We start from the raw sequence: 27,025 nt of genomic DNA, 5'->3' as shown, positions 1-27,025 counted from the left end.
GGAACTAGAAGTCCAGACAACAGATGAGGTGGGTGAAGATCCTTCTGGAATAGTGGGGCCTTGTAAAACAACACCACCTGTACTCCACATCACAACCGTGTCTTTTAAGAGAAAAAGGGGTAGTTTTAATAGGAGACTCCCTTCTAAGGAGAACAGAGGGCCAATATGAAATCGGACCCAATGCACAGGGAAGTCTGCTGGCTCCCAGGGGCTCAGATAAAGGATGTTACTGGAAAGCTCTCCAGTCTAGTAAGGCTATTTGATCACTATCTGCTATTGGTTGTTCAAACTGGCAGAGACATAAAAACAAATAGAAGTCTGAGGGCCATCAAAAGAGCCTTCAGGTCCTTGGGACAATTGAGAGTCTGAAGGATCAGGAGTACAGGTAGTGATTTCTTTGATTCTTACAGTAACAAAAAATAATTCTGATAGGATGATGGACCAAGGGAGTCTCAGTGCCCTGAGCTGAAGGACCGTGACTGTGAGAATGATCAGCTCCCAGCTGACCCTGAGCTGATGCTCCAGCTGGATCCCTACAAATCTATGGGGTGTGATAAGATTCATCCTATCAGGATGGATAGGATTCATTCATCAGAGAATCCTAAAAGAGCTGAGTGATATTGCAAAACTTCTCTCAATGATTTTTGAACAGTCTTGGGAATCTGGAGAGGTTCCATCTGACTGGAAGCTGGCAAATGTCCTGATTTTCAAGAAGGGAAAGAAGGAGGACCCTAGAAAACACAGGCCTGTCAGTCTCACTTCAGTGCCCAGTAAAATCATGGAAAAGATTATTCTGGGAAGTATTGAAAAATAGCTGGAGGACAATTTTGTCACTGGTCACAGTCAACACAGCTTCATGTGAGGGAAAATCCTGCTTGTTGAACCTGATTTCCATTTATGACAAGGTAGCACATGTAGGGAAGCCAGTTAATGTAATCTTTTTGAATTTCAGTAAAGCTTCCATTGCTCTCTCTCACTGCATCCTTCTTGACAAAACGTCCAGCTCACAGCTGGACAAACACATAATGGGATGGGTCAGAACTGGCTCATGAGCTGCGCACAAAGGGTTACAGTGAAAGGAGTGACATCAGACTGGGGATCTGTCACTACGGGGGTTCCACAGGCCTCCATCACCAGGCCCGTGCTCTTTGACATCTTCATACATGATTTGGACAAAAGATGAAAAGAAATACTAAGTTTGCTGATTACCCTAAACGTGGAGGAGCTGTTGACTCCCTTGAGGGCAGAGAGACCTTAAAAAATTAGAAAGATGGGCAATCACCGACCATATGAAGTTTAACAAAGGGAAGTGCCGAATTCTGCACCTGGGATGGGGCAGCCCTGGATGTACAGACAGAGTGGGGAATGAGAGGCTGGAGAGCAGTGCCATGGAAAGGGCCCTGGGGTTCTGGTCCATGGCAAGTTGAACATGAGCCAGCAGTGCCCTGGCAGCCAGGAGGGCCAAGGGTGTCCTGGGGGCATCAGGGACAGCATCACAACCAGGCAAGGGAGGGGATTGTCCTGCTCTGCTCTGCACTGGGGCAGCCTCACCTCGAGGGCTGGGGGCACTTTTGGGTGCCACAATAGAAGACATTAAACTACTAGAGAAGATCCAGAGGAGGGCCATGAGGATGTTGAAGGTTCTGGAGGGGAAGCCTGATGAGGAACAATTGAGGTCACTTGGTCTGTTCACCCTGGAGGAGACTGAGGGGCTTCACTGTGGTCTCCAGCATCCCCAGGAGAGGAGGCAAAGGGGCAGGCACTCCACTTTCATGAGCAGTGGCAGGTCCCAAGGTAATGGCCTGGAGTTGCGTCCAGGGAGATTGGGGTTGGATTTTAGGAAAAGGTTCTTCACCCAGAGGGTGGTTGGGCACTGGAACGGGCTCCCCAAGGAAGTGGTTACAGGACCAAGCCTGACAGAGTTCAAGTAGTATTTAGACAATGCTCTCGGGCACATGGTGTGACTCCTGGGGTATTGACTGTGTGCAGAGCCAGAGCTGCACTTGGATGATCCTAGTGGGGCCCTTTCAACTTAGGTCTTGGCCGTTTGTTTCCTAAGCACTGCAAGGATTTATCTTATCTTTTTAGTGACAGAAACCAATGTTTCCTACCTAAACAGAAGTGTAAGTTAAGCAACTGAGTTGAGGAGAGTTTAGATTAAATATACATATACTAAAATACAACCATTTTTAAGACTCCAGTACTACAATTAGTTGCAGTACTGCATTTAGATGCAACAATTAGTTGCATCAAAACAAGAACCAGATGGGGTCAGTCCTTATAATTTATTCTAACATTGATCCTTATGCTAAACAACTAAAAAACAGAGGTGCAGCCTGTAACTGAAGTGTTTTGGATAAGTATTTTGTTTTGCAGATTGTACTGACCATCATTAGAAAGACATCCTTGGATCTCTCCATCAGGGGAAGCAAAGCTCATTACTTGGCAAATTATAACTTTTGCTGTTTAGAATTATACCAGCTTGTACTCCTGTCTACTTAAAAAAAAATAATTTTTTTTACTTGAAGATTTCCTGTGCCAGCCACTGCAAAAACAAGCATGCTGGGTCTAGGAAAGAACTCCACTAACTCCATCTGGCATTTGATAGAATTGGTACGCAAGATCTTACAGCTTTTCAGGGTCCAAGATTAGTGCTTGTTGTCTTGAGGGACTGGAGAATCAAGGCAAAAAGCATTTCAAATTGTTTAAGTTCAACATTAAGGCCTAAGCCAAGTCAAATTTTTGTATTCACAGCTGTAATCTAGCTTGATGTGAATTTACGAGTTTGGGTGAGTTTTCTTTCCCCAAAACAGGTATGTGTTCCATACAGCACAGGTGTAGTCCAAACACTGGGTGACACTGCTGCAGTGTGTTACCTTGAAGCTACAACTAAGTCCCACCTGAGATGTGCTATACTTTAGCCATGTTTCAAAAGTCTGATGGAAACCACAACTCATTAACTACCTGCATATCACTGCACGCTGTATTTTTCACTCCTCTGTGTATCTCTACATAGATGGCAGCAAGTACAGAGTTCTTAAAAGTGCATTCAGAGTTACTGCTAAATATCCCTGGAAATGAAGTAGCTAACACAGTGCAGATGCATGGAGAGCTTTACAAATAAAGAAAGGTTTCCAGACATTTATTTCTGGAACTGTACACCAGGTATTAAAGTACAACAAATACAAAATAATGCTCAAAAAAAATCAGTGTTTATGTACAAATATTAAAACCAATGCAACAACAGCGACTTCCTCTTGAACATCTGATACTAAAACATGTTCCGATTGTCACTTGATTTGTTGTTATGCACAGGGTAGTTATTTTAAACTGAGAATAACTGCTATCTATGTTTTATTAGGAAGACTATAACCATTCCTATTTTATTGTACAATTGATAGCATCTTCCTCCTTCTTTCAATGAAAAATAGGAATAATAAAAATAGTAACCTTGTCATTATCTTACAAATAACTGTATTTCATTTCCGTGTCTGTAGATGATGTGCTTGTAATGCTGGGCAAATGGCGTCCCTGTTGGTCAGTTTATCCATTAGTTTACATTCAAAGTTGAAATACTCAATAGAGACTTTGGTTAAATTAAGTAGTATCACTGTATCCTACTTGAACGGAAGTTTTCCTATATTTTTGATTCTCAGTTTTAAATGCACAATTCATTGACCTAATTGTACACAATTTCGTATTCTTCAAACAGTATTGTACATCCTTCAAGTAAATTCAGCAATTTGACCATTACAAGAGGAAGACTAAACACTCAAGAACCTAGCATGGGAAGATGACATGTGACCAACTGTGGTATTGCTATAATCACAGCACCAGTTACACTTCTACATTAATCTGCTACCCTCTTCAGATTCCCTGTACATAAAAAGCATACATTTACCAACACTGCAATCGCCCATTATGGATTTTTTGGTTTGTTTGTATGAAGAAAACACGTGGCAAAGGACAAAGAACTCATCACAGTTTGTTACAAGAACTGTGCTTCACTGTGTAACAGCCAAGGCATTGTAATTTCTTCACATGGTTGCAATTCAGTTAACTCCATGCTGACTTTCAAAACACAATTCTTTTAATAAACAGTAACAAGTTCTCCATTTAAATGTTTTAAACTGAGAGAAAAAAAGTAAGTCCAGCTTTTAAAAGTAAAGTTCAATAAATAGCTATTTTACATGGATAAAGTCATAGTGGTACAAATTTATGGATGTCACATCAAGCATGCACAAAAATGTTACTATACACAGAAGTAGTCAGAAAATATTGAAAGAGATATCTAAAAAGATATGAAGAATTTACATATTTACGAAATCTTGCAAATTATTGCCTCATTTTAACAAGGAATTAAAAGTAAACAATACCAGTCAGCTAGCCAACAGGCTAAATAAGATCAGCATTTATATTAAACTACCCAGAAATCATTTTTCTCTCATATCATTTTCTGAATTTTGGTCAAAGTCTTTATTAAATAACTAAAGTGTCCATTCAACTTGCTGACAACCCAAACCTTAGACAAGTCTCTGCCTACTTTAAGAGCCCAGCAATGCATAGATAAACTGAGTATATTACTGCATCAACTAATGAAAATGGGCATGTTCATTTAAGTGCAACTGGTATAAGCATTCAGTCATCTTTGCATGATTTTTATACAGACCAGCCACTCACTGTAAACCCATAGATAAACTTGAATGTATAACAATGGAAGATTATGGCCAGAATTCTACAAAATTACTTAAAATGGGTTGATTCATAAACAAAGGAAACAAGGTACAAAGTTCAGCACAAAACACAGCAGTAAGAAGCTGAGAACTTGGCTAAAAATGTCAAGAGTACAACACAGGGCCAAGGCTACCCGTTATTTACTGTGTACTTAATAAAGTTAAGTATTTCAGATGTTTAAGTTAAGAACTGATTACAAAATTGTATCTACTTTTGTCCACTGTGCTAAACTAATTTGTTTTTAATATGATAAATGTGCTATTGCATAAACACTTCAAAGCAATCATCATTATAATGCTGTAAAGAAAACTCCATATGCTGCATCTGAAACTTGGGATATCAATGCAGTTCACAGTATGCGTAATAAATACCCTCTTCCCTTTCAAATATTAAAGTCACTACTTTCTAATTACTCAGCACAACCTTGAAGCAACTATTGAAAATATCAACAATGCAAACTTAATTGCTTGAACGATGAAAACAAATTAGTGGCAATTAAACTTGTAATACAAACAGTGCAAAGAAAAAGTATGGAGGGACAGGAGTAATCCTACTGAAGGGAGGTTCAGGCTTTCATTAGAACACCCTGCAAGTTGTATGCTACAATATGTTACAAGCCAATACTATGCTTGGTTCCTGCAGTAATTGGAGTAAACATTTGCAAGACAAACGTCCTGAATGGCTAAATTGCACTCAAGGTTCAAAATAAAAAAAAATGTAATGAAGTTAAATAGTTGCTTTTATGGGATGCATTTTTACTCATCCATTCCTATTTGACCAAAGAAGTGCAGTGCCATTTTGAATCCAATGACTTGCCAAAACAAATAAATGCAATCCATGCTAAATAAAAACTTTCAAGCGTGTACTTCAAGGTTATACTATTACTATATAAACTAGATAGTCCCTCAAAACTTAGTAACACTTAGAACTGCGGTGCTCCAAACAAATTAAGATGTCTTCCAAATGTAGACTGTTTAGTGGTAAATCCTAAGCTGTTCAGACTGTAGCTTTTAACATCAGCTGCCTTAGGAAAGTTAAGGTACACGATTGCATCACTCTTCAAAGTTGTGGACAAACCCTTCCAAATACAATATAGCCTAAAACTCATCTGTATGAGCCAGTAAGTTTGAAGTACACAGATGTCTATGGCAGCATGATTACTTCTGTGTAAGGTAGCCATGACCTTTAATTTTGCAACAGCATTCAAGTGTAGATCTTCACTTTACTCATCTTAAGTCCCTTGTGCTAGCTTCCACCAACATGAATTTGCTGCTTTGTAAACTGAAGTGCTTTAGTTTAGTATCACATGAGAGAAGGTTCCATTTAAAAAACATCCTTGTATGTTTGTGCAGTTTAAAATAAACAAACCCATCCCTGCCTTTATAAGGGGGGGAAAAATGCTACATTGAGCAGGGATCAGGATCGGTACCTGTAAACATTGTTATTCCACTGCATCCATTACGGCAAAAGTAACTTACACTAAAAAAGCCACTCCAATCCGTTCAGAACTTCTGTGCTGGTTTTGAAACAGTGGCCTCCGTCTACAGGCTTTAGGAAAAAAAAAACTGAAGCAGAGCTTAAAGCTGCATCACAGAGTTCTCTTAGTCCCAAACTCTGCCACATATCCTATGACATTTCCACATTTATGGACTGAAAAAAGAAATTACTCTTGATAAATCAAGATATAGTTCTATACATACAAAGACATCACTGATGTCATAAAGTTCAAACTTCCAGTGAAAGACTAAGCAAACCTGATAGTTCCCATCAAGTTTACTACTACTGCATAAAGTACCCATTTGTATTTGTTTAGTTTTCCACAGTCATTCTGAATGAAGGGCAGCATGTTGGTGGAGAGTGTGGGCATTGATAAAACCATTTGTCTCATTTGCAGATAGACTGCTGAAGTCAGCCACTGAAACAGCCATTTTGGCACTGGTAATGTGGTGTGTGTGGTTCTCAAAGTCCACACCAAGGTTATTTACAGAGACATCATTCATGAAAGATTCTGGGACAGCAATCCCCATTTTCAATCTTTTTGCAGGTCTTTCTGCCTCCTCACTGCACATGTTCATTTGGTTTAGCTCTGAATGATAAAAGCCAGTCTCAAATAAATTAAAACAATCACTTTCACCATTGCTAGGCAAGTTAAGCAATTCTTCTGTTCCAACAGGCACATGATTAACTGGTGCTCGGGGTAAGCTATCCATGGGAGGAAAAGCGTCATCCAGGCAGTTCACATCTGAAGTGTGGCAGACTGTAGCTACACTGTTTGTCAGTGCTGGAAAACAGATGAACACAAATGCAAATGAAATAGTTGTTTGCGTACTTCCAACAAAGGTATTTTTTTTTCTTGATTTACCTGTCAACTCATTGGCAGTGATAGTGTTAAGAATGCTTAGCTGTTGATCAGGAATGGTTTCTGTTCGACTATTAGATGTTAAGGCTGAAGAATGCACTGCTCCTCCAAGGGATTCTGCTTCATCTACCAAACGATCCATGTAGTCCCTAAAAGAATATTGCATCCATAATGTATTATATAACTAGAAAACAAGACCTATAAATTATGATAGATTTAATTTCAGTTGCCATAGCCACTGAAGCTTTACATTTAAATGACAGAAGTGGGGTGGGGGGGAAGTCTTCTGCATTTACGACTTACAACAGAAACACATTCCAAGAACATTTTACTTACGTAACTCCTGGATGATGGTTGTATTTCTTCTTTCCAAATCTTGTTTGCTGAGCAAAGTAATCATAACGTTCCGACTTCTTCCACATGTAGTAGAAAGCCACGCACTCAGCAACTGTTCTGGTTCTTACCTAAAGGGCAACAAAAAGAATTGACAAGATTAATGCAAAGACTTAGGTTTTGTCATCTTCCCAATTCCCACTCCTGCAATATTGTTAGTTTTTATTGTTCTGGAACAAATCTTTGCAGACTTCAAACTGACCTATAGTTTAAGTACCACATTTGTTCTACTCATTGCATTATTGGATTTTTTTTAAAACTAGGTTGAAACTCTCTCTACATCTGAAGTACTGAGACACATATATATAAACATTTTTAAAACTGTCAGATATAACTTTTCTTACGATGGAAAAAGCTGAGCAAATGAGTGATCTAAGAAGAATGAAGTACTGAAGACTCTGGGTATGTATTCCTTTGGGGAAAGTCCAGAATTGCGGAGGCTTTGGCAACAGAGTTGTCAAATTGGAGCAGCAATAAATGCTTAAACAAAATAAAACTGTAGGTTTGTTGAGAAGGTAGTAAGGACCGAAAAGACTTATTTTGATCTACCACTAATTGTTTGTCTCTTTCCCTAAAATTGAAGTGCTATGTGAAGTCAGATTCTTGGAGAAAAAGTCATTACTTCCACTTTTATGTACTTTTTGATACAGAAACATTTCACATCATGATCACATCACCCACAGTTCCAGTTTTACAACTCTATCCAATACAGTCTGGCAGTAAAATACATTTGAGTGTTTTCAAACATACAGAAACATCAGTGGTGAATGCAAAATGCCTTGGGGGCAGTAGCCTAACTTTGCGAGTTTAGGTACAGACATACCAGGAAGGGGAGGAAATTAACAGATGTCCATATGCTAATGCATGAAGTCCCAGTTAACAAAACTGTGCACTGCAGTGATAAGGGAACACATCTAGCTAAGCTCCTCCGCACACTAAACCTTGTCTAGCTGATACCTGCTATATACAAGTGACATCACCTTATGCTGGATCCCAGAACTTTCCCTAAACTTTCTTGCCTTTTGCCTGGGAAAAAACCCAGTAGACTTTCTTAGACAAATTCTGGTCCGTAGTGATAGACACATCAACCCATGTTTTGTTCCATGTTGGAAAATATATTTTGAATCTCTGATGTGTTAATGTTTATTGTTGAAGTCCATTTAAAATCTGAACTATCCAAATTATTTAGGATGGTATTGGGCAGGTATTGGTCAAGACCAGCAGACTGTTGTTGAACAGCAACCACAACCCTACAAAGTTCACCTGAAATACAATAAAAACACCAGACTCCTAAGGAAAAAAACCTTTAACATAGTATCAAAAGTATAAAGGAGGTATACAAGAAATTTGGAAACATTCATTTGTTAACTACTGCTTTTTGATAAAAGTAACAAAAAGGCCTGCCTATTCGTCAGGCAGAGAGAAGTCAATCAGAAGCAATCCAGACCAAGATTAGAACTCATTTTTGGCTCAGAAAAGAGAGTATTATGGATGAGTATACCTTATGAAAACACAGAACTCAGCCTGATTCTGTAAACTTGCACCTTCCCGGTGACAGAATAAATTAGGCAAAGATGCATTCTCCCCTCCTATAGCCATGGTATAGAAATACTGTTCACTTCGAGGAAAGGCATGAATTTAAACTGAATTGTAATGCACATGCATGAATAGAAGTAATGTCAATTTAAGTTGATTTCAGAGATAATATATTAACTCATCTCACAATGCTTAGTACTTCCAATGACACTTGGAAATATTAGTGCAAAGAAAGGAAAAATTGGTAAATTGCCAAATTTAGTTCTTATTTCCCTCTTCTGTATGGCTGCTGACAAACATATTGCCTTCGCATAGTATCATACAATTTACCAACTCTTCCATTTAACTGTAGAATACTAACCTTGTTTTTCTGTATGAGATGAAAGTCTTTTCCATACATCAGAAGTGCATTTTCAAAGCTTCTGCATTCTTCTTCTGTCCATGCTGTCATCTCTTCTAGATAATTATAAAAGTAGCATGAGAAACTTGATTTCACTCATTAACCTTTTACAAAGAATAAAAATTTTGTTCCTAATGGATGAATATCCAAATGCATTCTAAAAAAAAGTAATTCAGTTATTTAGATCTATTTTATTTCTCCTACTGAGAAACTATCCTACCTGAAATTTAATGTTCTTTTTTACAAAAAATGATCCAGAAGAGTTTGATTTCAGAAATCTTTTATCTTTGAAGACAAAGGATATTGCAAAGGTTTATTGTTCTTAATATATTTGTCATCAAAAAATAAGTATTTGATAAGCATCACAGAGGTGATAAGTGTGGTAATTTTTCTCAATATTCTTGTTATACAGGTCACAAGGAAAAGTGGTTGTTGGAAAAAAGAGCAAGGAAAATCCTGTTTTGACGGATGGCCCTGTTTTGACTGAGTGAGCATCACAGACACGAAGGCCTGACAGAGCTCAGCCCTGCCGTGCAAACCACAGGAACAGTGCTGGGCCCATACCCTCCCAGGCACTCAGCAGTCTAGGCCATGTCTTACCCAGGAGCTAACTACCAGCCTGAATGCCAGCCTTAATGCATGGCACTGTAAATCACAGATGAGACACAGGGCGGGGATGAACTGTCATCAGGAGGGCAATTCCAAACTGACACTGACAGCCAAAAGGATGCAGCACGAGACAGACTGCCCAGAACATACAACACCTTGCCTGATATCATAAACTCCCTGATGAGGTAGTGCACTCCTGGAAAAGGCATAATGCACCATGCAGGAGGGCCTCAGCACTAAGCCTAGGTCAAAAAGCTTTACAGGACAAACTGACTGGGACTACAGTTAACATGATCCAGGCTTTTGAAAAATAAGGGATATCGGGGAATCCAGAAAAAATAACAAATAACTACCTGGTCCTAAAGGGCCACAGATCTCTTCTAACCCCTTCAGATCTCTTAAGGAGAAACTGCAAATTTATTTTCTACTTTTTTTTTTTTAATAATTAAGCCTACATTTTCTAAAATTGATTTTGGTTTGACAAACAACAACAATAATAGTTCAAGACTCTTGTTAATTTCCTATCTTGATTGTAGCTTTGTAGGTATATATAAAAGGAGAGATTTTTTCAGATATCTTACATTCATAATGGTGATCCAAAAAGTTTTCACTCAACTAAAATTTAAAGCCAGTGGGGGAAAATGCATTCACACATTTCCAAGTATCTCTGGAAGCAGACACTGAAAACTAGACCTTTCTGCTCCCAGATGAAAAGTGATAATCACTCCACTGCAGAGCTGTTTTTTTCTTTCTTAACCCCATTAATTTTGCATTCCTTACTACAGAGTTCTCAGCCTTTGAAGAGGAGAAAATACCCCCATGTAAAGTCTCACTGCTAAGAAACTCGCCTTGGAGTGGTGTATTTTTGATTTCCATACTGAGAACAGTAGTGAGCTTCAGTGGGTAGAGTAAGATCACAGTATAATGGCTACTTGAAGAGAGAGACACTGACAGCATTACAGAGTCATAGAATCATTAAGGTTGGAAAAGACCTCCAAGATCCCTTCAACTTATAGCAGAGCTCATAACCCAGTCCACTTCACACAATACATATACAAAAATAAAAGACAAAATCCCATCTTTGTTAAATGACAGATTCAAGGAAAGCTCTCCATGCCCTATGGAACTATACAATAGAGCCCGTTTAGGGCTGGCATAGCAAAAATGTTAGCACAGGGTGGGGGCTTATTTATGTACCCACCTATATTTTCCTGATTTTGGTACAAATGTTATCAGACTGTAATCAATCACTATCTCAAAGTGATACTAAATAGTGGGTGAGAACTGCTTTACAGCAGCAGAATCATGTCTCTCCCCACCCTTCTCCTCAATCTGTTTCATTGTTACAACAACTGTGGATGAAAGAAGGGAAAATCAAACTCAAACCCTCAACCTTTCTACAAAATGTAAACCTCTATAGCAGAACCTTCAATTGGCCAACTGTCAGATTATACCTAATTTGTGCTAAAATCATTATGACAGGGATGTGCTTGATAATGTGATTCCTACTCAAGGATTTTCCACACAACTATTTTTTTTTAAACCACGCTTTCCTGAAAAACAGGGATTCTCTTACCCTGAGATGCCTTTCCATTTGAGCAGTATCTCTCAATTGCTTCTTTAACGTTATGGCTACTTTTAAGAAGTTCATACAGTGCCTACAAAATAAAAAAAGTCTTTAGAAAAAGTCAAAGTTTTCTAATATCCAATCTAGACCTTCAAAACTAATCTTCCAGTGAACATATGTAGTGTAAAAAAAAATAGAGGATTTATTTTTACATATGATGAAAATTTAAAAATAAGAGCCAAAACCAAAACCGCCCAAAAGCTGAGGCAAGATTTACCTAAAAAAATGTAAAACACTATATGCAATTATTAAAAAGGCTAAATTTGTCAACAGTATGACCATCAGAAACATCACAGATCACAAGGCTGCCCACATTCAAACACTCAAGATTTTTAAGCATGTACTTAAAAATTTTAAGTAACCTCTTGACCCCATAATATCCAACATTGAGTAGTAGTGCCTTTATAATACAAAGCAGAGAAAGAGACCACGTGTTAATTACAGAGTGTTGTGTCACAAAATGGAACAGGATATAAAACCTACTTGTTCATTGTCCCGTGTATGTAGTCCTTCAGGAATTCTGCCAATCATTTTTTCATTTCCTGTTCTTAAGGAGGTTTCAAAAAGGTATTCTTTAACTTTACTTTCTGAGATCACATCAGGTTTCCAAAGTAAATGGTCTTCATTTTCATAAGCTGATAAAACAGAAATCCATTCATGCCATGTATAACATTTTTAAGGCTGTAACACTAAAAGCTATTTCACAAATATGAAGAAGAGGAACACAGAAGTAATCAAATCAAGCCATACCACTTTTAAACAGCAGATCACTTTGGCTATTTAGTAATTTTCCACAAAAATTTGCCAAAAAATTATGTAACAAAATGGCAATCTATATGGCAATGTTGTGCTTTGTTTTTTCATTCAGTAGCAACTGAATGCTGTTAAGAACTTGGTATGTTGAATGCTTTCAGTGATTAGGATGTGCAGTCCTCCACAGTACATTGAAATGACATCTGCAATTCTCAGATAGCTTACTTCAAGGACAATACAACACACAAGAGCTGACCTGAACCTTTGTCAGTCTGTGCATATGTTTCAATACTAGATTAAACTATAAATCCTTCACTCTGATCAACAGATGTGATTACCATTGCACATCATGTTTCATGTACTCTCTTGGCAATATAGAATTTGAGTTACTTAATTCAAATTAATTAATACATAATCCTAATGGCTGTTACAGCAGAAAAGATGGAGATGCTCAAAGCTCCCCTAAAAATGCAGGAAACAACATTAGGCTAAGATGAAGAATAAAATGACACCTTTGAGAGTTTTTTAATGGCTTATCAACACAGATAAGCTTTCAGTCAGACATGTTCCCAGTGTAAAGTTTACAGGAGTGCAGAACTGCTTAATTCTGGTAGCTGGACTACACAGCACAAACGTAAGCCCCTGTTTGCCATCTCTAGTTCTTCCAGGTGTGCAGAAAAGGCTTTCATAGAACTCTCCAGCCCTACTACCAAGCCCAGCCTTCCAGAGTGCTGGTGATACTCCTCATCAGTTTTCTTTATCAACCAAGACATCGCAGTGCTTTTTACTGGAGTCCATTACTAATAACTTCAAAAGATGCTCCTTGGGCTCTCTGATCTGGCAGCTACCTCTTTGCTCTTGGCCATGCTATCAGACAACACTTTCACTGGTTCTCTCTACTACCAGTTAATTAAGAGAAAATCGTCAGATTAACCCCTCTTTGGTCATCCTCTGGTTATAAGAACTTCCTTAGTTCTTGGCTAAGGATAAGTCAAGATTTGGAAATAGTAAAAGAACTACCCACATAAATCCAGTCCTTCCTTCTCCACTTCTTGCAACCCATTAGCACCATGCTTGAATCTTAAAAAATTGGAGGCTTTCCTGTATCTTAAGCAACACAAAGATATTCACTTCCTAACACTTCCAGCTCCATCCCTACCAAATATTCTTATTCTCTCTTGCAAAGGACTTTTCATCAAAAGAAAAGGTGGCATTGTTGAAAAGATTTAATACAATTCACTAAAATAACATCCCCCTTAAATGTTAAAGAAACTTACAGAATATAAAAAATTTACAGAAAAAAAAAAAACACAGAATGCCCTTTATTTATTATTACATCACCCTACCCATTTCTTAATTTCACAGCTGTTCCACCCATGAGCAAATTTTTTTGCATTACTTGCCTTTTTAATTTCACAGCTATATCTGCTGTGTTTCCAAATAAACAAAACTCTATTAAATAAGGCTGTTTTCTCCACTCTAGCACAACTGCAGTTTTTAACCTAAATTTGCACTGGAGTAACATAATATTTAAAACACCTAATTTTTAAGACACAGTATAACAAGACCTATACAAGGAAATTTAAAATAGCTTATTGCTTTGTTTTCCATACCAATTTTGTAACTCACATGGCTTCACTTGCCAAAAAGAACAAGTGAGGAAAGAGACTGTTTTGAACAACTTCACTGTAAACTAAGTTACCTGCTCACAGACCAGCTATGGTTCTCCAACAAAAGTAACTCCTAACTCCTACAGTTAGTTGAAACCTGGTATTACCAGACACTTCAGAGTTAAGCATCTAATTTTGTCATAAGAATGTCCTCTCTAAGTTGGAGAGTCAGACTTCTGAGATGTAAGTATACAGTTTTCAATTTTCTAGAACTATTTTTAATGGTCTCTGAGACTTTAGCTAGGTAATTGAATTGACCTTACAAATTTAAATAACATTTTTCCATCAAGAGCTATGTATAAACATAAAATAAGAAATAAAACAATTATAAGAACATACCCTTTTCATCATCACTGCATCTGCCAAGGTAAGCTGGAATTTCAGCCTGGTACTGTGAACCAACCATTATTTCCTGAAAATATAATAAAAATGAAGAGAAAAAGTGATCAACAATGTTTTGTGTATGCAAATATAAAAAACGTCATTAACCTGGCATGTGACATGGAATTCCTGAATGAAGGTACAATTTTAGGTACATACTAAAAATCTTACTTTTTACATCTTTTTTTAACAGCAAAGTTCTAAACTTTAAAAAAATATAATTATTACCTTTCTCAAGTCTTCAGATGAATTACCATTGTCTGCCTCTACATCTTCACCATCAGATTCCTTATCTCCATCACATGTGGTGTTTGCTTCAGAAACAAAGAAGTTTGCTTTCAGCTATGAAGAATTTTCTGTTCAAGCACAGAACTACAAGATATCATTTACTTTTTAAAGTAGCACCTGCTTTTATTCAGGGAGACACTTTTTGCGTGTCTTTTGATCCAGATTTTTACGAAAACCAAACCAGAATGAAGTCAGAACACTCTGGTATTTATATACTGCAGAACTGAAACATTTATCATCATTGCAAATGACACGATCTATTATATTTTTTTTGGTTGATTTTCTCAGTAAAAGCTTATACATAGAGGAAAACCAGAAAACTTCCAAGCCTGTGATGCAGCCTCAGGTTAATTACAAAGAGAGTAAAGCTGAAGGCATGCCTTTATTACCTGCTAAAACCTTTCAACAGAAGTTTTAATGGGCATTCACAACATTCCTTTAAACCAGGCTGCCTTAGCACAGAATGAACATACAAGAGAGACATACAAAATGGAGTAAGTAAAAGAGAGCAAAAGACTCCTTATTCCTCTTATAGATTTTTTTTTCCTTTCCCGTAGGAAGAAATACAGCAGAGCCCTCCAAACAATTCAGATACATTACTCCATAGAATAACTCATATTTTAGAATCTGGAACGATGTGGCACTGGGTTCTGAAGCAGTTCTATTTTTATAGTTGTATAATCCCCAGCAAAAGGGAATCTACATTTGTGACACAATTCCACCTATATTGTATTCTCCAACTTCAGAAAAAACATACTCATAAATTGGGCTGAAATTTTAGCTTCATCACAGCTAAAACACCATGAATATCAGAGACAATATCCAAGACTAAATGGACTGAGGGTCTTCTTCCATAGTAATTACTAAAATCATCAGTCTATCTCTTTTTGGTTTTACAAGTAGCAAGCAAGGGGCTAATCTGAATGAATGGAACAATATGCTTGGACAATCAGGCAATTATTTTGCCCAACTAATGTAAACTTAAGGAAACTGTATCACGTATTAGATAATGCATATCTTAAAACTTAATGTTATCTTAGAATCTGGGAAATGGACAGAGACCAGAAAAAAGATGGAAATGCCAACAGCACAGAGAACTGACATCTCCTTCCCTGAAATGGTGGACACTTGATCTTAAAATGTCCAGCTTAATGTTCTAACAAGTAACATTTTGAAAGAAAACCGCGACAGCTGAGAACAAAGATGACTGTTTCCTAATCCTCAGTACAGATGAGGGGCTAAACATATTTCTCTATGAAGCTGCCACACTTAAAATGTCATATTCATTAACAGTTCCCAAGTGCTAGCATGTTTTGGAGTTTAACTGAAAAAGGGGCATTACAATTTTTAAGGTTTTTGTATCTCCCTTTCAATACAAATGTCCTGCATTTATCAGACAGCAGCATGCAAATGGCTATGATTGCTGGTGACTGAGGCAGCACAATCCCTTTATTCCCCCCTCCTCTACAAAAATTAAATCCCCCATGGAATACCTTAAGGTGTTTGCCAAGTTAGAACTGTGATATAAGTCCTCCACACTGCTCTAACTCTAGGACACCAGTGAACAAATGAGAAGCAACAGGCAGTGAGGAATATCTCATTCAGGTTGGATAACTGAACCACTGGTTCTTTCCCATAACAGCTCCATGGATAGTGAAATTTTGGTGGTCATGGGTTTACAGGACCCATCCCATATAAAACTACTTTGGCTCACCCCATGAAGTCCTATGGAAAAGTGTTGAATGTGTGAAGGGAAATAATCACAAAGACACTGCGTCCCAGTTCACATCCACAGGCTGCACGGAGGAGTCACTGGCTTAAAAGCAGCAGCAAAAATTTTAGTACAGAAACACTAATTTAAAAGAATGTTCATATAATTCACTAACACATTGAAAATCATGAAGAGTGTTCCTCAATACAGTATTAACCATTGCCTATGAAGTAATTGTATTTATAGAGATATGTATTTTACTTGTGCTTTGAGCAGAGAACCAAATGTAAGTCTTTTAGGTACTCAGTAATGCCAACCAAAGGTAATGTTCATGTACAACATCCTGCACAACATCCTGCAAAGCACTGTTTCTCAACTCCTGGTACAGTGAGTAGTACTCCTCAATTTTGGTATTTTAAGGTACGAAGCTATATATAATGCTACAACTTTTTGAGTACTATTATAAAATTAGGTTTCCTACATCTTAGTGGCCGAGGAAAGAAGTCAGTAGCCTCATGTGAAGTAACTGATGGTGTCAAGTCATCAGCAGAGGACTGTGTTTCTTCATCGTCACCCGACAAGAGGTCTTTAGCGATTTCCTCCTGTATCATTAAAATAAAAAAAAAATGAAACCTCAGAGTGACTATAGACTGGTAAGCACTTAGATTCAGCCAATTGTAAGCCTCATTAATTAAAATGAGTTACCTTCCCGTAAGAAAATATAGCAGACCACATGGTTTGCTACTAGTAACTCTAAGAATATAACCTTTCATTTCAGAGTCAAACATAGTGGTTCCCCTGTCTTCTATTAAAACAAATACACACAAATTAACTTCTGCAAGTATCAATCTCAGATGTTCCTCCAACTGCTTCCAGTAAGAAACACCAATGTAAACTGCCTCATGTACTTAGCATTCTGTTATTTATTGCATGGCAGATATACTGAAGCTTTAAAAGCCTACTACTGCCTCCTAAATTCTGGCAAAAAAGCCAACCAACCGAAAAAAAAACCCCTAGCCCAGTTTTTTGTAGACTTTTGCTGAGAAGATAGTTCTGATGTTTTCATAGGTTAAAGAAAAAAATATTAAGAAATAAAAGGTGCACACTTCCTCCACTCGCAGACATGTTTGAACCCCTCTAACAGAGATTTTGGAAGGAAAACAACTGTATTAGACAATAAGCCAACTACATTTTTGTAGCCTCAACACAATCGTGAATCCTAATGAGAATCAGATGTGCAGAGCCATCATTATATTCTTCTTTCTGTGGAGTTTATCATTACATCATACTCACAGGGAAAAAAAAAGACATATACTTACTACTTGCATACTTTTTAAGCTCAGCTACAAGCTGCACATGCTTTGTGGCCAAAAGTCAGAATAAAATCTCAGAATTTTAAGTTAACTTGTAAACCACAAAAGCTGAAGTTTCAGGGTTTTTTATTAGCAATGCAACACGTATAGTCACAACACATAAAACAATCTCTCACCCCCCATGGCTGATACCTTTCTAAAAGATATGCATTTGAAAATAAAATTCCAAAGCATTCAAGAGTACATTTTCAAGTTATTTTCATAACATTTTTTGGTACTTGATGCGTGGTGGAAGTCAAGAGATATTTCTGGACATTGCATATATTATCAAAAAATCCCACTTCTTAACTTAAAAAAACCCCAAAACAACTAACAAACCCCCTACTTAAAAGTTCTTCGCATGTGTTTTAGAACTGTTGACATATTTAGTTTTCTTTTGTACTAATATAGTGACACTAAAGTTGCTATGCATCATTATTAGAACTAGATGCCCAGTGTCCTTGAAAAGGTAAGATCCCAGAGTGACAATATATATCAAAGTTAACAAAGGTATGTATTTTGTAACATCAAGATCAATATGACATGTAATTTAAAGCCACCTGGATTTCTGCTTTTAAACAACAATTCAGGTGAAAATGATTCTGACTTACTTTATCTAGAGTCATATCTGGAAGTTCATCTGCAAGTTCACTTGGAGAGCTGTTCGCACTGGAACCTGGCATAACTGGAATCGTAGGTTCATAGCCATAGAATGCTAGTAAATCTTCCAATGGCATGTTTCCTTCCTAATGCAAGAAGATTTGTAACACTTCAACATATTGCCAATTACTTGTAAACAGATCAGGCCTAAGAGAATAAGACATATTTTGAAGAACAGAAATAAAAAACAAAGAAAAACTAAGCTAAAAGCAGGAATGAGTAAAGGTTTAAAATATTGTGATTCTATAACAGTTATTGTGATAACAATTCATAAACATTCTCTTGGCATATAGTGAAATTCTGTCAAGCTGTTGGGGAAGACATTTTACTGGATGCAACTAAAGAGTAAATATTAAAAATGTGCTCCTTATCTGATTGATGCTGTAGAACATGATTTGTCAGTATTTCTTTAAGAGAAATATACAAAACCTTGAAAATTTCATTCCTACATAGCTACAGCTGCACATGTGAAAACCCCCACAGAAGTAAACCAATACAGCAATTTCTAAGCCCTTCCTTTCATCTCCTGCACAATGTATTTTATATTAACCATTGAGAATGTAGCAAGAGAAAGATAGCCAAGAAAAGGCAAAAACCAAGAGAAAGGCTTGATTTTAAATTTGTGTTTTCCAATAGCTTTTGATCAAGTGATTTTAGTAACTATCATCATACTTGCATCCTAATACAATTAATAAAACAATAAAAGTAGTGAAGATTTTTTTTTCATTACCTGGTTCAAGACATCAGAGTATGAAAAATATTTTCAAATATTTACACCTTTAGAAGTTATACCTCTAAAAATTTATTGTTTAACTCACACACTGATCAAATTCCTTTTTTTCTTTAGCCATGCAAGGTTTCATCTTGCAAAGACTTTTCACAATGGGTAAACAGAAACTCATGTCCAAGTCTTTCCAGGATAAGGACTTAAAGTAATGAAGTATTTAAGATGAGTGTTTCTCAGTTCTTCTTTCATCTATTACAGAAGCAGTAAGAGAATTTTGTGGAGTAAAAACTCCATTTTAACCATTAGACCTGGCAAACTGCTTCACTACTACAACAGCAAGCTCATAATCAGCAAAAACCTAATTGTAAAGGCAGTAAGGCAAGAAAAAAAAAATCAGGAGTACAAACACTGTGAACTCCATATGCAGAAAATTTGTTTTTACATGGACTACATAAATACAGCCTTGTATCTGATGCTAAAAACCACGTTTTTTTAGAAGTATGTTGACCAAAACCTGCAGTTATGCTAAGTGGTGTAAGTGGGTTTCCAAACAGTAATGCAAATAGCATCAATTTCTGGGTGTACACCATTTGGTGGGCATTTAGAATGCATGCTACACTGCCACGGATGAACAAGAGGTGTAAATACGAAAAACTTCTTATTAAGAAGTGTAAAATGGACTAGGAAAAGCCAAAGAGCACACTGATCACTTTGTACATCCACTGAATGCTAAACTGATTAAACTAAGACATAGAAATACCATTTATATAGCAAATCAATGTGACCCATTATGCCTAAACGAGGATTGTTTGTCTGCATATTGGAAAAGTAAAACCTGACCAACATAATGAAACACAGCTAGATGTCATTTTAATAGTATGCAAAATGTACAGTTTCAACGTACAAGTGACCTTAGACAACAGGCCTCTAAAACCTATGTCAGTGATTTCTCTACCAAAGAAAATGTGCTACTTAATAAAAAAAAATATGAGCACCAATACATTTAAGAAGCTAAGTTCAGCCTCTTCTGTGATGATGCACTGCTACATCCTAACCTGACATATTTTCAAACAAGCTGCAAATGCATTTTTGCAGAAAACTGCACTATACAATACAAATTGAAGGGCAGGTTGAAGGGTCTTTTCACTAGGAAAGTTACAATGTGTATGAAAAGTCAAATATGGATACAAAAGTACAATATGTACATTCACAAGGGAGAGAGTTTCTCTTACCTTTTCTAAATCTTCAATTTCAGAGCTGAAATTTTTGCTTTCTTCCATCATTTCCTCTTCTTCGAGAGTTCGCTCATCATCATAATCATGTACAAGCATTTCAGCAGATGGGTCAAAGTCATGATCCTCAGATGATAAAGAGCCAACTATCAAAAAAAAAAAATTGAGAGATTTTTTTTCCCCTATACCAACACAAGAAATTAAATCCCAGCAAAAAAATTGCATTAATTCTCTTACAAACAGGATCACAAATCTCAGTGGAGTAACAAATTTATAACTACTTGACAAATTCAGCTGCTTTAGATGACCTTTCCTCTTCATATTTTTAAGTAATAAGGACTGCTTTCTCTCTTGCTACAAACAGAATAGCAGGAAGAAGTACCTAAATGAGCAAAACTACGTTTCAGGAAATACAATCCCAAATTAATATTTTACTGAATGAAAGATGTTCAAAACACTTTTGAAATCGTCATTAAGATATAAAGCACACACATCAAAAGATATCAGAAGCTGCAAGACTGTCATCTATAGACTCTGATTTTATTGATCTGATTTATATGGTAACAAGCATTGTTTTTCACTGGCAAACAGGTAACTTAGGCTATGAATTCACATCCTACTAATAGCAAAATAAAGTGAGACTCGCTTCCAATTGCTTTAGCCTCACAAATGGATCTTCCAATAAAATTAATCTGTAGCACTAGATCTAGAAAAATAAACAGCAGAATTTCAAGAGATACTATGGAAAATACACTAAAAATAACAAAATGCTCCTAATGGATCATATTAATTAACAACACAAAGTGTCTGTTGGACCACAGACACTTTTTAATTACTGAAGACAATACTCAGTAATCAAAAAAGTACTATTATTTTAAATGCACTTTGTCATCTGGAAGATTATCACTAGAGTAAATCAGTTTTCACGACTAAAATATTCTGCATCAGTAGTCAGTGTTCTATAGTCAAGAATCACCAAATTACAGGGTTGCTTTGCTCTTTAATGTTTACTTCTTTATGGCTTTCAGGTTGGAGGAAAAAGACAGATTAGTATATTTCTCTTTCACTTCTGGTTTCCCCTTATATACTAGTGGTCTGTTGCAATCCTTAGCTTTCAAGCATCAAAGAAAATGTTTATCAAGAATTATTTCTATCAAGGAACTTCTTCAAAAGTTTTGAAAGAAATAACTACAAATTTTCAACCTTCTTCAAAAAATAATAAAATATTCCTCTTTGCACTGCTTTCAGCCTTGAGACAGCTGTATATACCAACAATTCTGAAACTTGAAAGAATGCAACTTCTCATCATTTATGCTAAGTATTCATTCTGTACATGCAGGTAACTGAATTTGTTCAGCTTGCCTAAGAAAAGCTGTCAAAGTTTGTAATATCATACTATAGAGAAACATTCAGGTCAAAAATGCTTTTTATTCCCATGCTATTCATATTATGGTCTCACAGAAATTTCAGCATAGCAGACAACAATACTACAGTTCCCATAATGACATTATGTGTTTAATCCTCCTGCTGCTGGCCATCACATCCTGCTCAAGTTTTAAGAAAATATCAAGTGCCTAAATCTAACATGCACTTATAAGGGTGTGATCAAGATTATTGCTTCTAATTGCTCTTCTAACTCATTTTCCATTTAACTCAAGGGGAAGTTCTGTTCCACAGACTTTACATTAAAAAGTCACACTTCTACTGTAGTTCTGCTCAATACACCATTTAAAATATTCAAAACTATACTGAAAAATACAAGCTCAACAAATTTCATAATAGTTAAAAATGATGACAAACACTGCAGAACGCATTTACACAGAAGCAAGTATGTTCCCCAGGTATTTGAGAATAGCCCTGCTGATGTTAATGATGCTTGGTTAAATAATGTATTCCAAAGAACATTAAGAGCATTCAGTTACAGCCTTAAAAATTACTTGTTATGATTTTAAACGTTTTCTGTTATTACCAAGAAGTCAAAAATTTAGACAAGCCTGTATTTATCAGCAACAACAGAAGCTGTCTCTCTCCAGGCTATCTGGCTTTACTGAGATGCTGACTTAAAAGTGCTACACAACTTTGATATAATTTTTAGTTCCGAGGAGCCAATTTCTAACTGCAACTGGGCTTAAGTGAAGGATTCCATAGCGCACATCTCCTCTTAAAAACCTGGCAGGCGGTTAACAGCGTGCACACGAAGCCTTAGGAAAACTGCGAGGGGATAAATTTGGGAAGGAGCAGCAAGGACAGAACGGCGTGCGGGCGACAGGCCGGGTGCCGATGCATAAGGTGAGCGAGGACGAACCTGGGCTCGAACTCCCAAAGGAAGCCTGTAGGGAAAAGAGAGAGCGAGATAAGAGCGGGCTCCCTGCGGCCCGGCAGCAGGCAGGGCCCTTCAATCCACGCAACAGTCGGAACTGCCCCGTTTCCCCACCACCCTGCTTTGCCCCACTCCCCACCAGCCTCAGCCCCAGCGTCCCGCCCTGCTGGCCGCTCCATCCCGCTCACCCTCGCCCATCCCTCCTTCCCTCGCTCCCGCCTGCCGCCCTCCGGCCCTCCTCCTCCTCTGGCACAAGGCCCCCACCCCGGGGCCGCGCCAGGCCCGGCCGGCGCTCCCGCTCCCTCCGGCCCCGGCCAGGCGGGACGTGTCACGGACTGGACCGGCCGCCGCCTCGTCCCCGCTCCGAGCCCGCAGCTCGCTCCTCCTCCCTCCCTTCGGGCCGTTCTTCACGGCCCGCGCCGCAGCGGCGACACCGCCGGCCCGTCCCGCCGCCCCTCCGCCTCCCGCGGGCCGCGCACCGGCACCGCGCCCGTCCCGCGGCCTGGTCACGCAGGTCCCACCGCCCCGACCCCGCCGCCCCCGTCGGTCCCGCCGAGTAGCCGCGGAGGCGCCTCCCGGGGGTGCCGGGGCGGCGCGGGGCGCTGCGGGCGCGGGGCCCCGCGGGGTGCCGGGCGAGCCCCGCGCCCGGCCCGCTCTGCCCGCTCACCTCCGCCATATTGGGACGATGGGGCCGAGCGGCGGCGCCGCGCCGAGTGCCCGGATGGCGCCGTGAGCCAATGGCGGCCGCGGGCCCGCCGGACCGTCCGTGCGGGCGCGAGGGGACCGGGACGGGCCGGGCCGGGCCGGGCCGGGCGGGGCGGCGGAGGCGGGGCAGCGAGCGCCGGGCACCCGCCGGGACCCTCCTCTGGCGGCGCCGCCCCGGCCGGCGACGGCGCTCGGCCCGCCCCAGCCCGGCCCCGCCCGGAGAGGGCGCCCGCCCCGCCGGCGGGGTGGCTGCTGGAGCAGTCGGCGGAGCGATCAGCGCCGGGCGGAGCTGAGTGTCTGGGACACCCCGGGCCGGGAACGCCGAGCGTGAGTGGACCCGGCCGTGTCACCTCGGTACCGGGTGCTGGTGTGCAGGAGAGCTGGCGTCACGCTGACCCCCACGCCATAAGTGTCAGGAACTTGAAACAGAGCTCCAAAGCCTTCAGCCTTTCTCGTGTGCGTTGACTGCTCTGGCAAACAGAGAAAGTAAAATTTAGTTTGCAGTGTTTTTGTCTAAAACGTGCCATGTCTGTTACATGCAAGTTATATCTACTTCTTTTTACAGAATCACAGCATTGTCAGACTTGGAAGGGACTTCAGGAGATTCCCTGGTCCAAACCCCTGCCACAGGGTGGGTGTTCAATGTCTCAAGGACCATGACTTGCCAGGCCAGCCTGTTCCAGTGCACTGCTACCCTCAATGTAAAGTTCTTCCTCATATTTAGGTGGAATTTTTTGTTTTAATTTATGGTCATTATATCTTGTCCTGTTGCTGGGCACCACTGAAAAAAGTCTGGCACCATTCTGTTGGCATTTACCTTGGAGATATTTATACACATCAATAAGATCTCCTCTCAGTCTTCTCTAGACTAAACAGGCCCAGGTCCTGTAGTCTCTCCTCATTAGAGAGATGCTCCAGTCCCCTCATGATCTTTGTTGCCCTTCACTGGACACTCTCTGGTACTCCTTATCTTTTTTGTACTGAGGAGTCCAGAATTGAGCACCATTCTCCAGATGTAGCCTCACAAGGGCCAAGTAGAAGGAAAGGATCAACCTTCCTTGACCTGCTGGCCATACTCTTCCTGTTCTCTTAGTGGCATTTTTTGTCCCTCTATGCATAAAGTTGGGTTGGGCTGTCTTTAGTTTGATTCCTTCATCCCAGGCTATAAACACCGATGCTTTTAATTTTGGATTCACAATTTCCTGCTTCTGGCCAAATTTCAATGGCCATACTTGCTTATATTGAATATTGTTCTGCTGGAGGGGTGGTGTGTGTCACAGCAACACTCACAGACAGTAGCGCCCTAGGCACTACTACTAGTGCCCGTATGGGGCATTTGGGAGGCTCAAGGCTGTACACAAAGTGAATGGCTGCTTTGGATGCATCCTAAGTTTGGTTTGGAGACAGTGTAGAGATCTCAAGCTAATTTAGGTACTTGAGCAGGAGAATTCTACAATGTTCAACTCATTCTGCTGGCACCTGTTGCTCTGAGAAACAGAGTAAATGAAATGCTGCACTGCTGAGTCTAATATAATTCCAATACTCAAGCTGTTCATATGCCTTCAAACTACACAGCAGCTACAATGTAGTCATATACTGCTTTCAATGTTCCTGTGGTAGAATGCTGACAACATAAAAATCATGCGAATCTTTGCAGAAACACATATTTTAGGAAAGTTATCACAATCACTGGCAGCTTCATCAGTACCTCAACCTCTGTAGCCTGATCAGCCTTCGTGTTTTTTGAAGTTACCTAGTAAAAATGGTCAGCAACAGACAGATGAGCTATGTCAGGGGACACTGCACATGCTCAAACATTCAGAAGAAAGAGTCGATCCTTTCCACTCAAAAATTAAGAAAGCAGATTTAATCTTGTCAACCTCGGACTGATCCAGAATATCATTATAACCCACTAACACTACTTAGCCTAAGTTTTGTTCTGTCTAAAAACAACAAATCCAGTTCCCTATTCTCTTGAGCCTCAGGTTGGGTAAGGCAAATAGCTTCTCATGAGCTCAGAGTGTGTAACATATACACAGGCCTGTTCATCTTATCAATAACATTGCAATGAAAATGCATCAGGAAAAAAAAAATCTCAATTCAGGAAAGTACATATTTGCTACTATATACATTTTATTAATAGGAATGCTCTCCAATTTGGATGTAAGTACCTATTTCCTAACTCCTGAAGTAGATTACTTCAGAGTCATTTAACTGTTTAACATGATTAAGCTTTTAAATTGTGTGCAATTTTACAGAAAAATTGATTGTTAATTTGCTAGTTAATATATTTTATCAGATTTAGAACTGAGTTTTTAAATTATATTTAAAAACTGAGATTTTTATTATTAATTCAGTATTCTTTGATAAAATAGCATGAGCTCATAGTTCTATCACAGCATGTCATGATGTGTTTTCCAGAGCTGCCATGTAAGGTGCAGGAAGTATTCTGGAGAAACTACTGCTCAGAGTTGTGGACAGGGGGCTGCAAGGAAAATAAAAATCACTGGATTCTAAAGCATAACAGCGAAAAGAATTTTCACTGAGATTTAGTTTTGTACTTGGAAATTTTAGCTATACAGAAAAACATACAAATATTTGCACATTCCAATACTTAAGATAAAGAAAAGTAAAAAAATCTGGATCTTGAAGATTTGAAAAGAACTGCTGTGATCCTGTATCACAGTGAGGGTTGGATTGTAATATCTATAATGCACTTGTATTCTATGCTGTTACACGATGTTTTGCCTCCCAGTGGTTTTTACTGAGTGCAGATCAAGATAAAGAGTGAGGATGGTGAATTACTGGGCTAGAATTGTTCTTAATGGAAATGGAAAAGAGCAGGGATGTGATTGCATCACTGCTTTCTCAGGTTTTCTCCAGGAACAGGGGTGAGAACCTGAAATGCTTATAAAATGTAACTTGGAAACAAAATCTTGTACTTTGGTGGAGTCTGGTATGGCGTTGGTGTGGAGCTTCTTCTGGAGCCCAGTACTATCACAAGTGTGTTTCTGCCCTCTGCCCTGCCTCCCTGAATAGAAAGGCAAGGTAAGATTGCTCTTTCTACTTTACAAGGACTTAGAATTAGACATGGCAGAAGAAAATATACCTATGCATATACAGCGCAAATCAAATAATTGCATCAATGCAGATGTAGTTTTCCATAGCTATCATGCATTTTAAAACCAATGGAGTTCTGTATTTCAAGGTGTCCTTTCTCTTGAATTGGAATCAAGAAGATGGGACAAAAATCTGCCTAAACTGTACTTTATGAAGTAATGGAAGATGATACATTATATATATATATGTTTTGGCTATATTTTATCATCTGATTTAATATCAAACAAAAAATTGTTCCAATTAATTGAAACAGTAAAGAAAGTGGAAACAAAACAACTAAAATTATTTATAAAAAACCTGAAACTAAAAACCCCAACAATGCAATGAAACTGAGCAGTTATAGATGGGGAATTTTAAGACAAAGAGGGCAGAAGCTCTAGAAAAAAATCTCTTGATATGTAGCAATTTTTTCTCCATCACTCCTAAAGAAAGGCAAAATTTAGTCTTT

At 38.8% G+C, this 27,025-nt stretch overlaps 1 protein-coding gene across 2 annotated transcripts; it reads right to left on the bottom strand.

Moving 5' to 3' along the window:
- Nucleotides 1-3,126: 3,126 nt before the first annotated feature.
- Nucleotides 3,127-23,523, bottom strand: MIER3 (MIER family member 3). Of its 2 annotated transcripts, none has more exons than XM_054003384.1 (13): nt 23,420-23,523; nt 22,738-22,762; nt 20,433-20,578; nt 18,425-18,559; nt 16,943-17,063; nt 14,691-14,776; nt 14,421-14,493; nt 12,142-12,293; nt 11,608-11,689; nt 9,384-9,478; nt 7,430-7,557; nt 7,097-7,242; nt 3,127-7,015 (listed from the first exon to the last, which is right to left on the bottom strand). In XM_054003384.1, exons 1-13 carry the CDS (start codon nt 23,426-23,428, stop codon nt 6,558-6,560), a joined length of 1,656 nt encoding a protein of 551 aa, XP_053859359.1. In that variant the 5' UTR covers nt 23,429-23,523; the 3' UTR covers nt 3,127-6,557. The 2 variants fall into 2 exon arrangements, with proteins under 2 accessions (XP_053859359.1, XP_053859360.1); XM_054003385.1 differs by having other exon boundaries at nt 9,384-9,475.
- Between the last annotated feature and the right edge of the window lie 3,502 nt (nt 23,524-27,025).

This window comes from Vidua macroura, chromosome Z, assembly GCF_024509145.1.
Source record: "Vidua macroura isolate BioBank_ID:100142 chromosome Z, ASM2450914v1, whole genome shotgun sequence".
Classification (NCBI taxonomy): Eukaryota; Metazoa; Chordata; class Aves; order Passeriformes; family Viduidae; genus Vidua; species Vidua macroura.
The sequence above is the reverse complement of the archived record's forward strand: the minus strand, read 5'-3'. Positions and strand labels throughout refer to the sequence as shown.

Coding starts and splice junctions, on each gene's coding strand:
- MIER3 (XM_054003384.1), bottom strand. Junction 14,777..16,942: donor CTTTCCTCGGCCACTAAGAT/GTAGGAAACCTA, acceptor TTGTTTCTGAAG/CAAACACCACATGTGATGGA. Junction 7,558..9,383: donor ATCTCATACAGAAAAACAAG/GTTAGTATTCTA, acceptor GTTGCCCTTTAG/GTAAGAACCAGAACAGTTGC.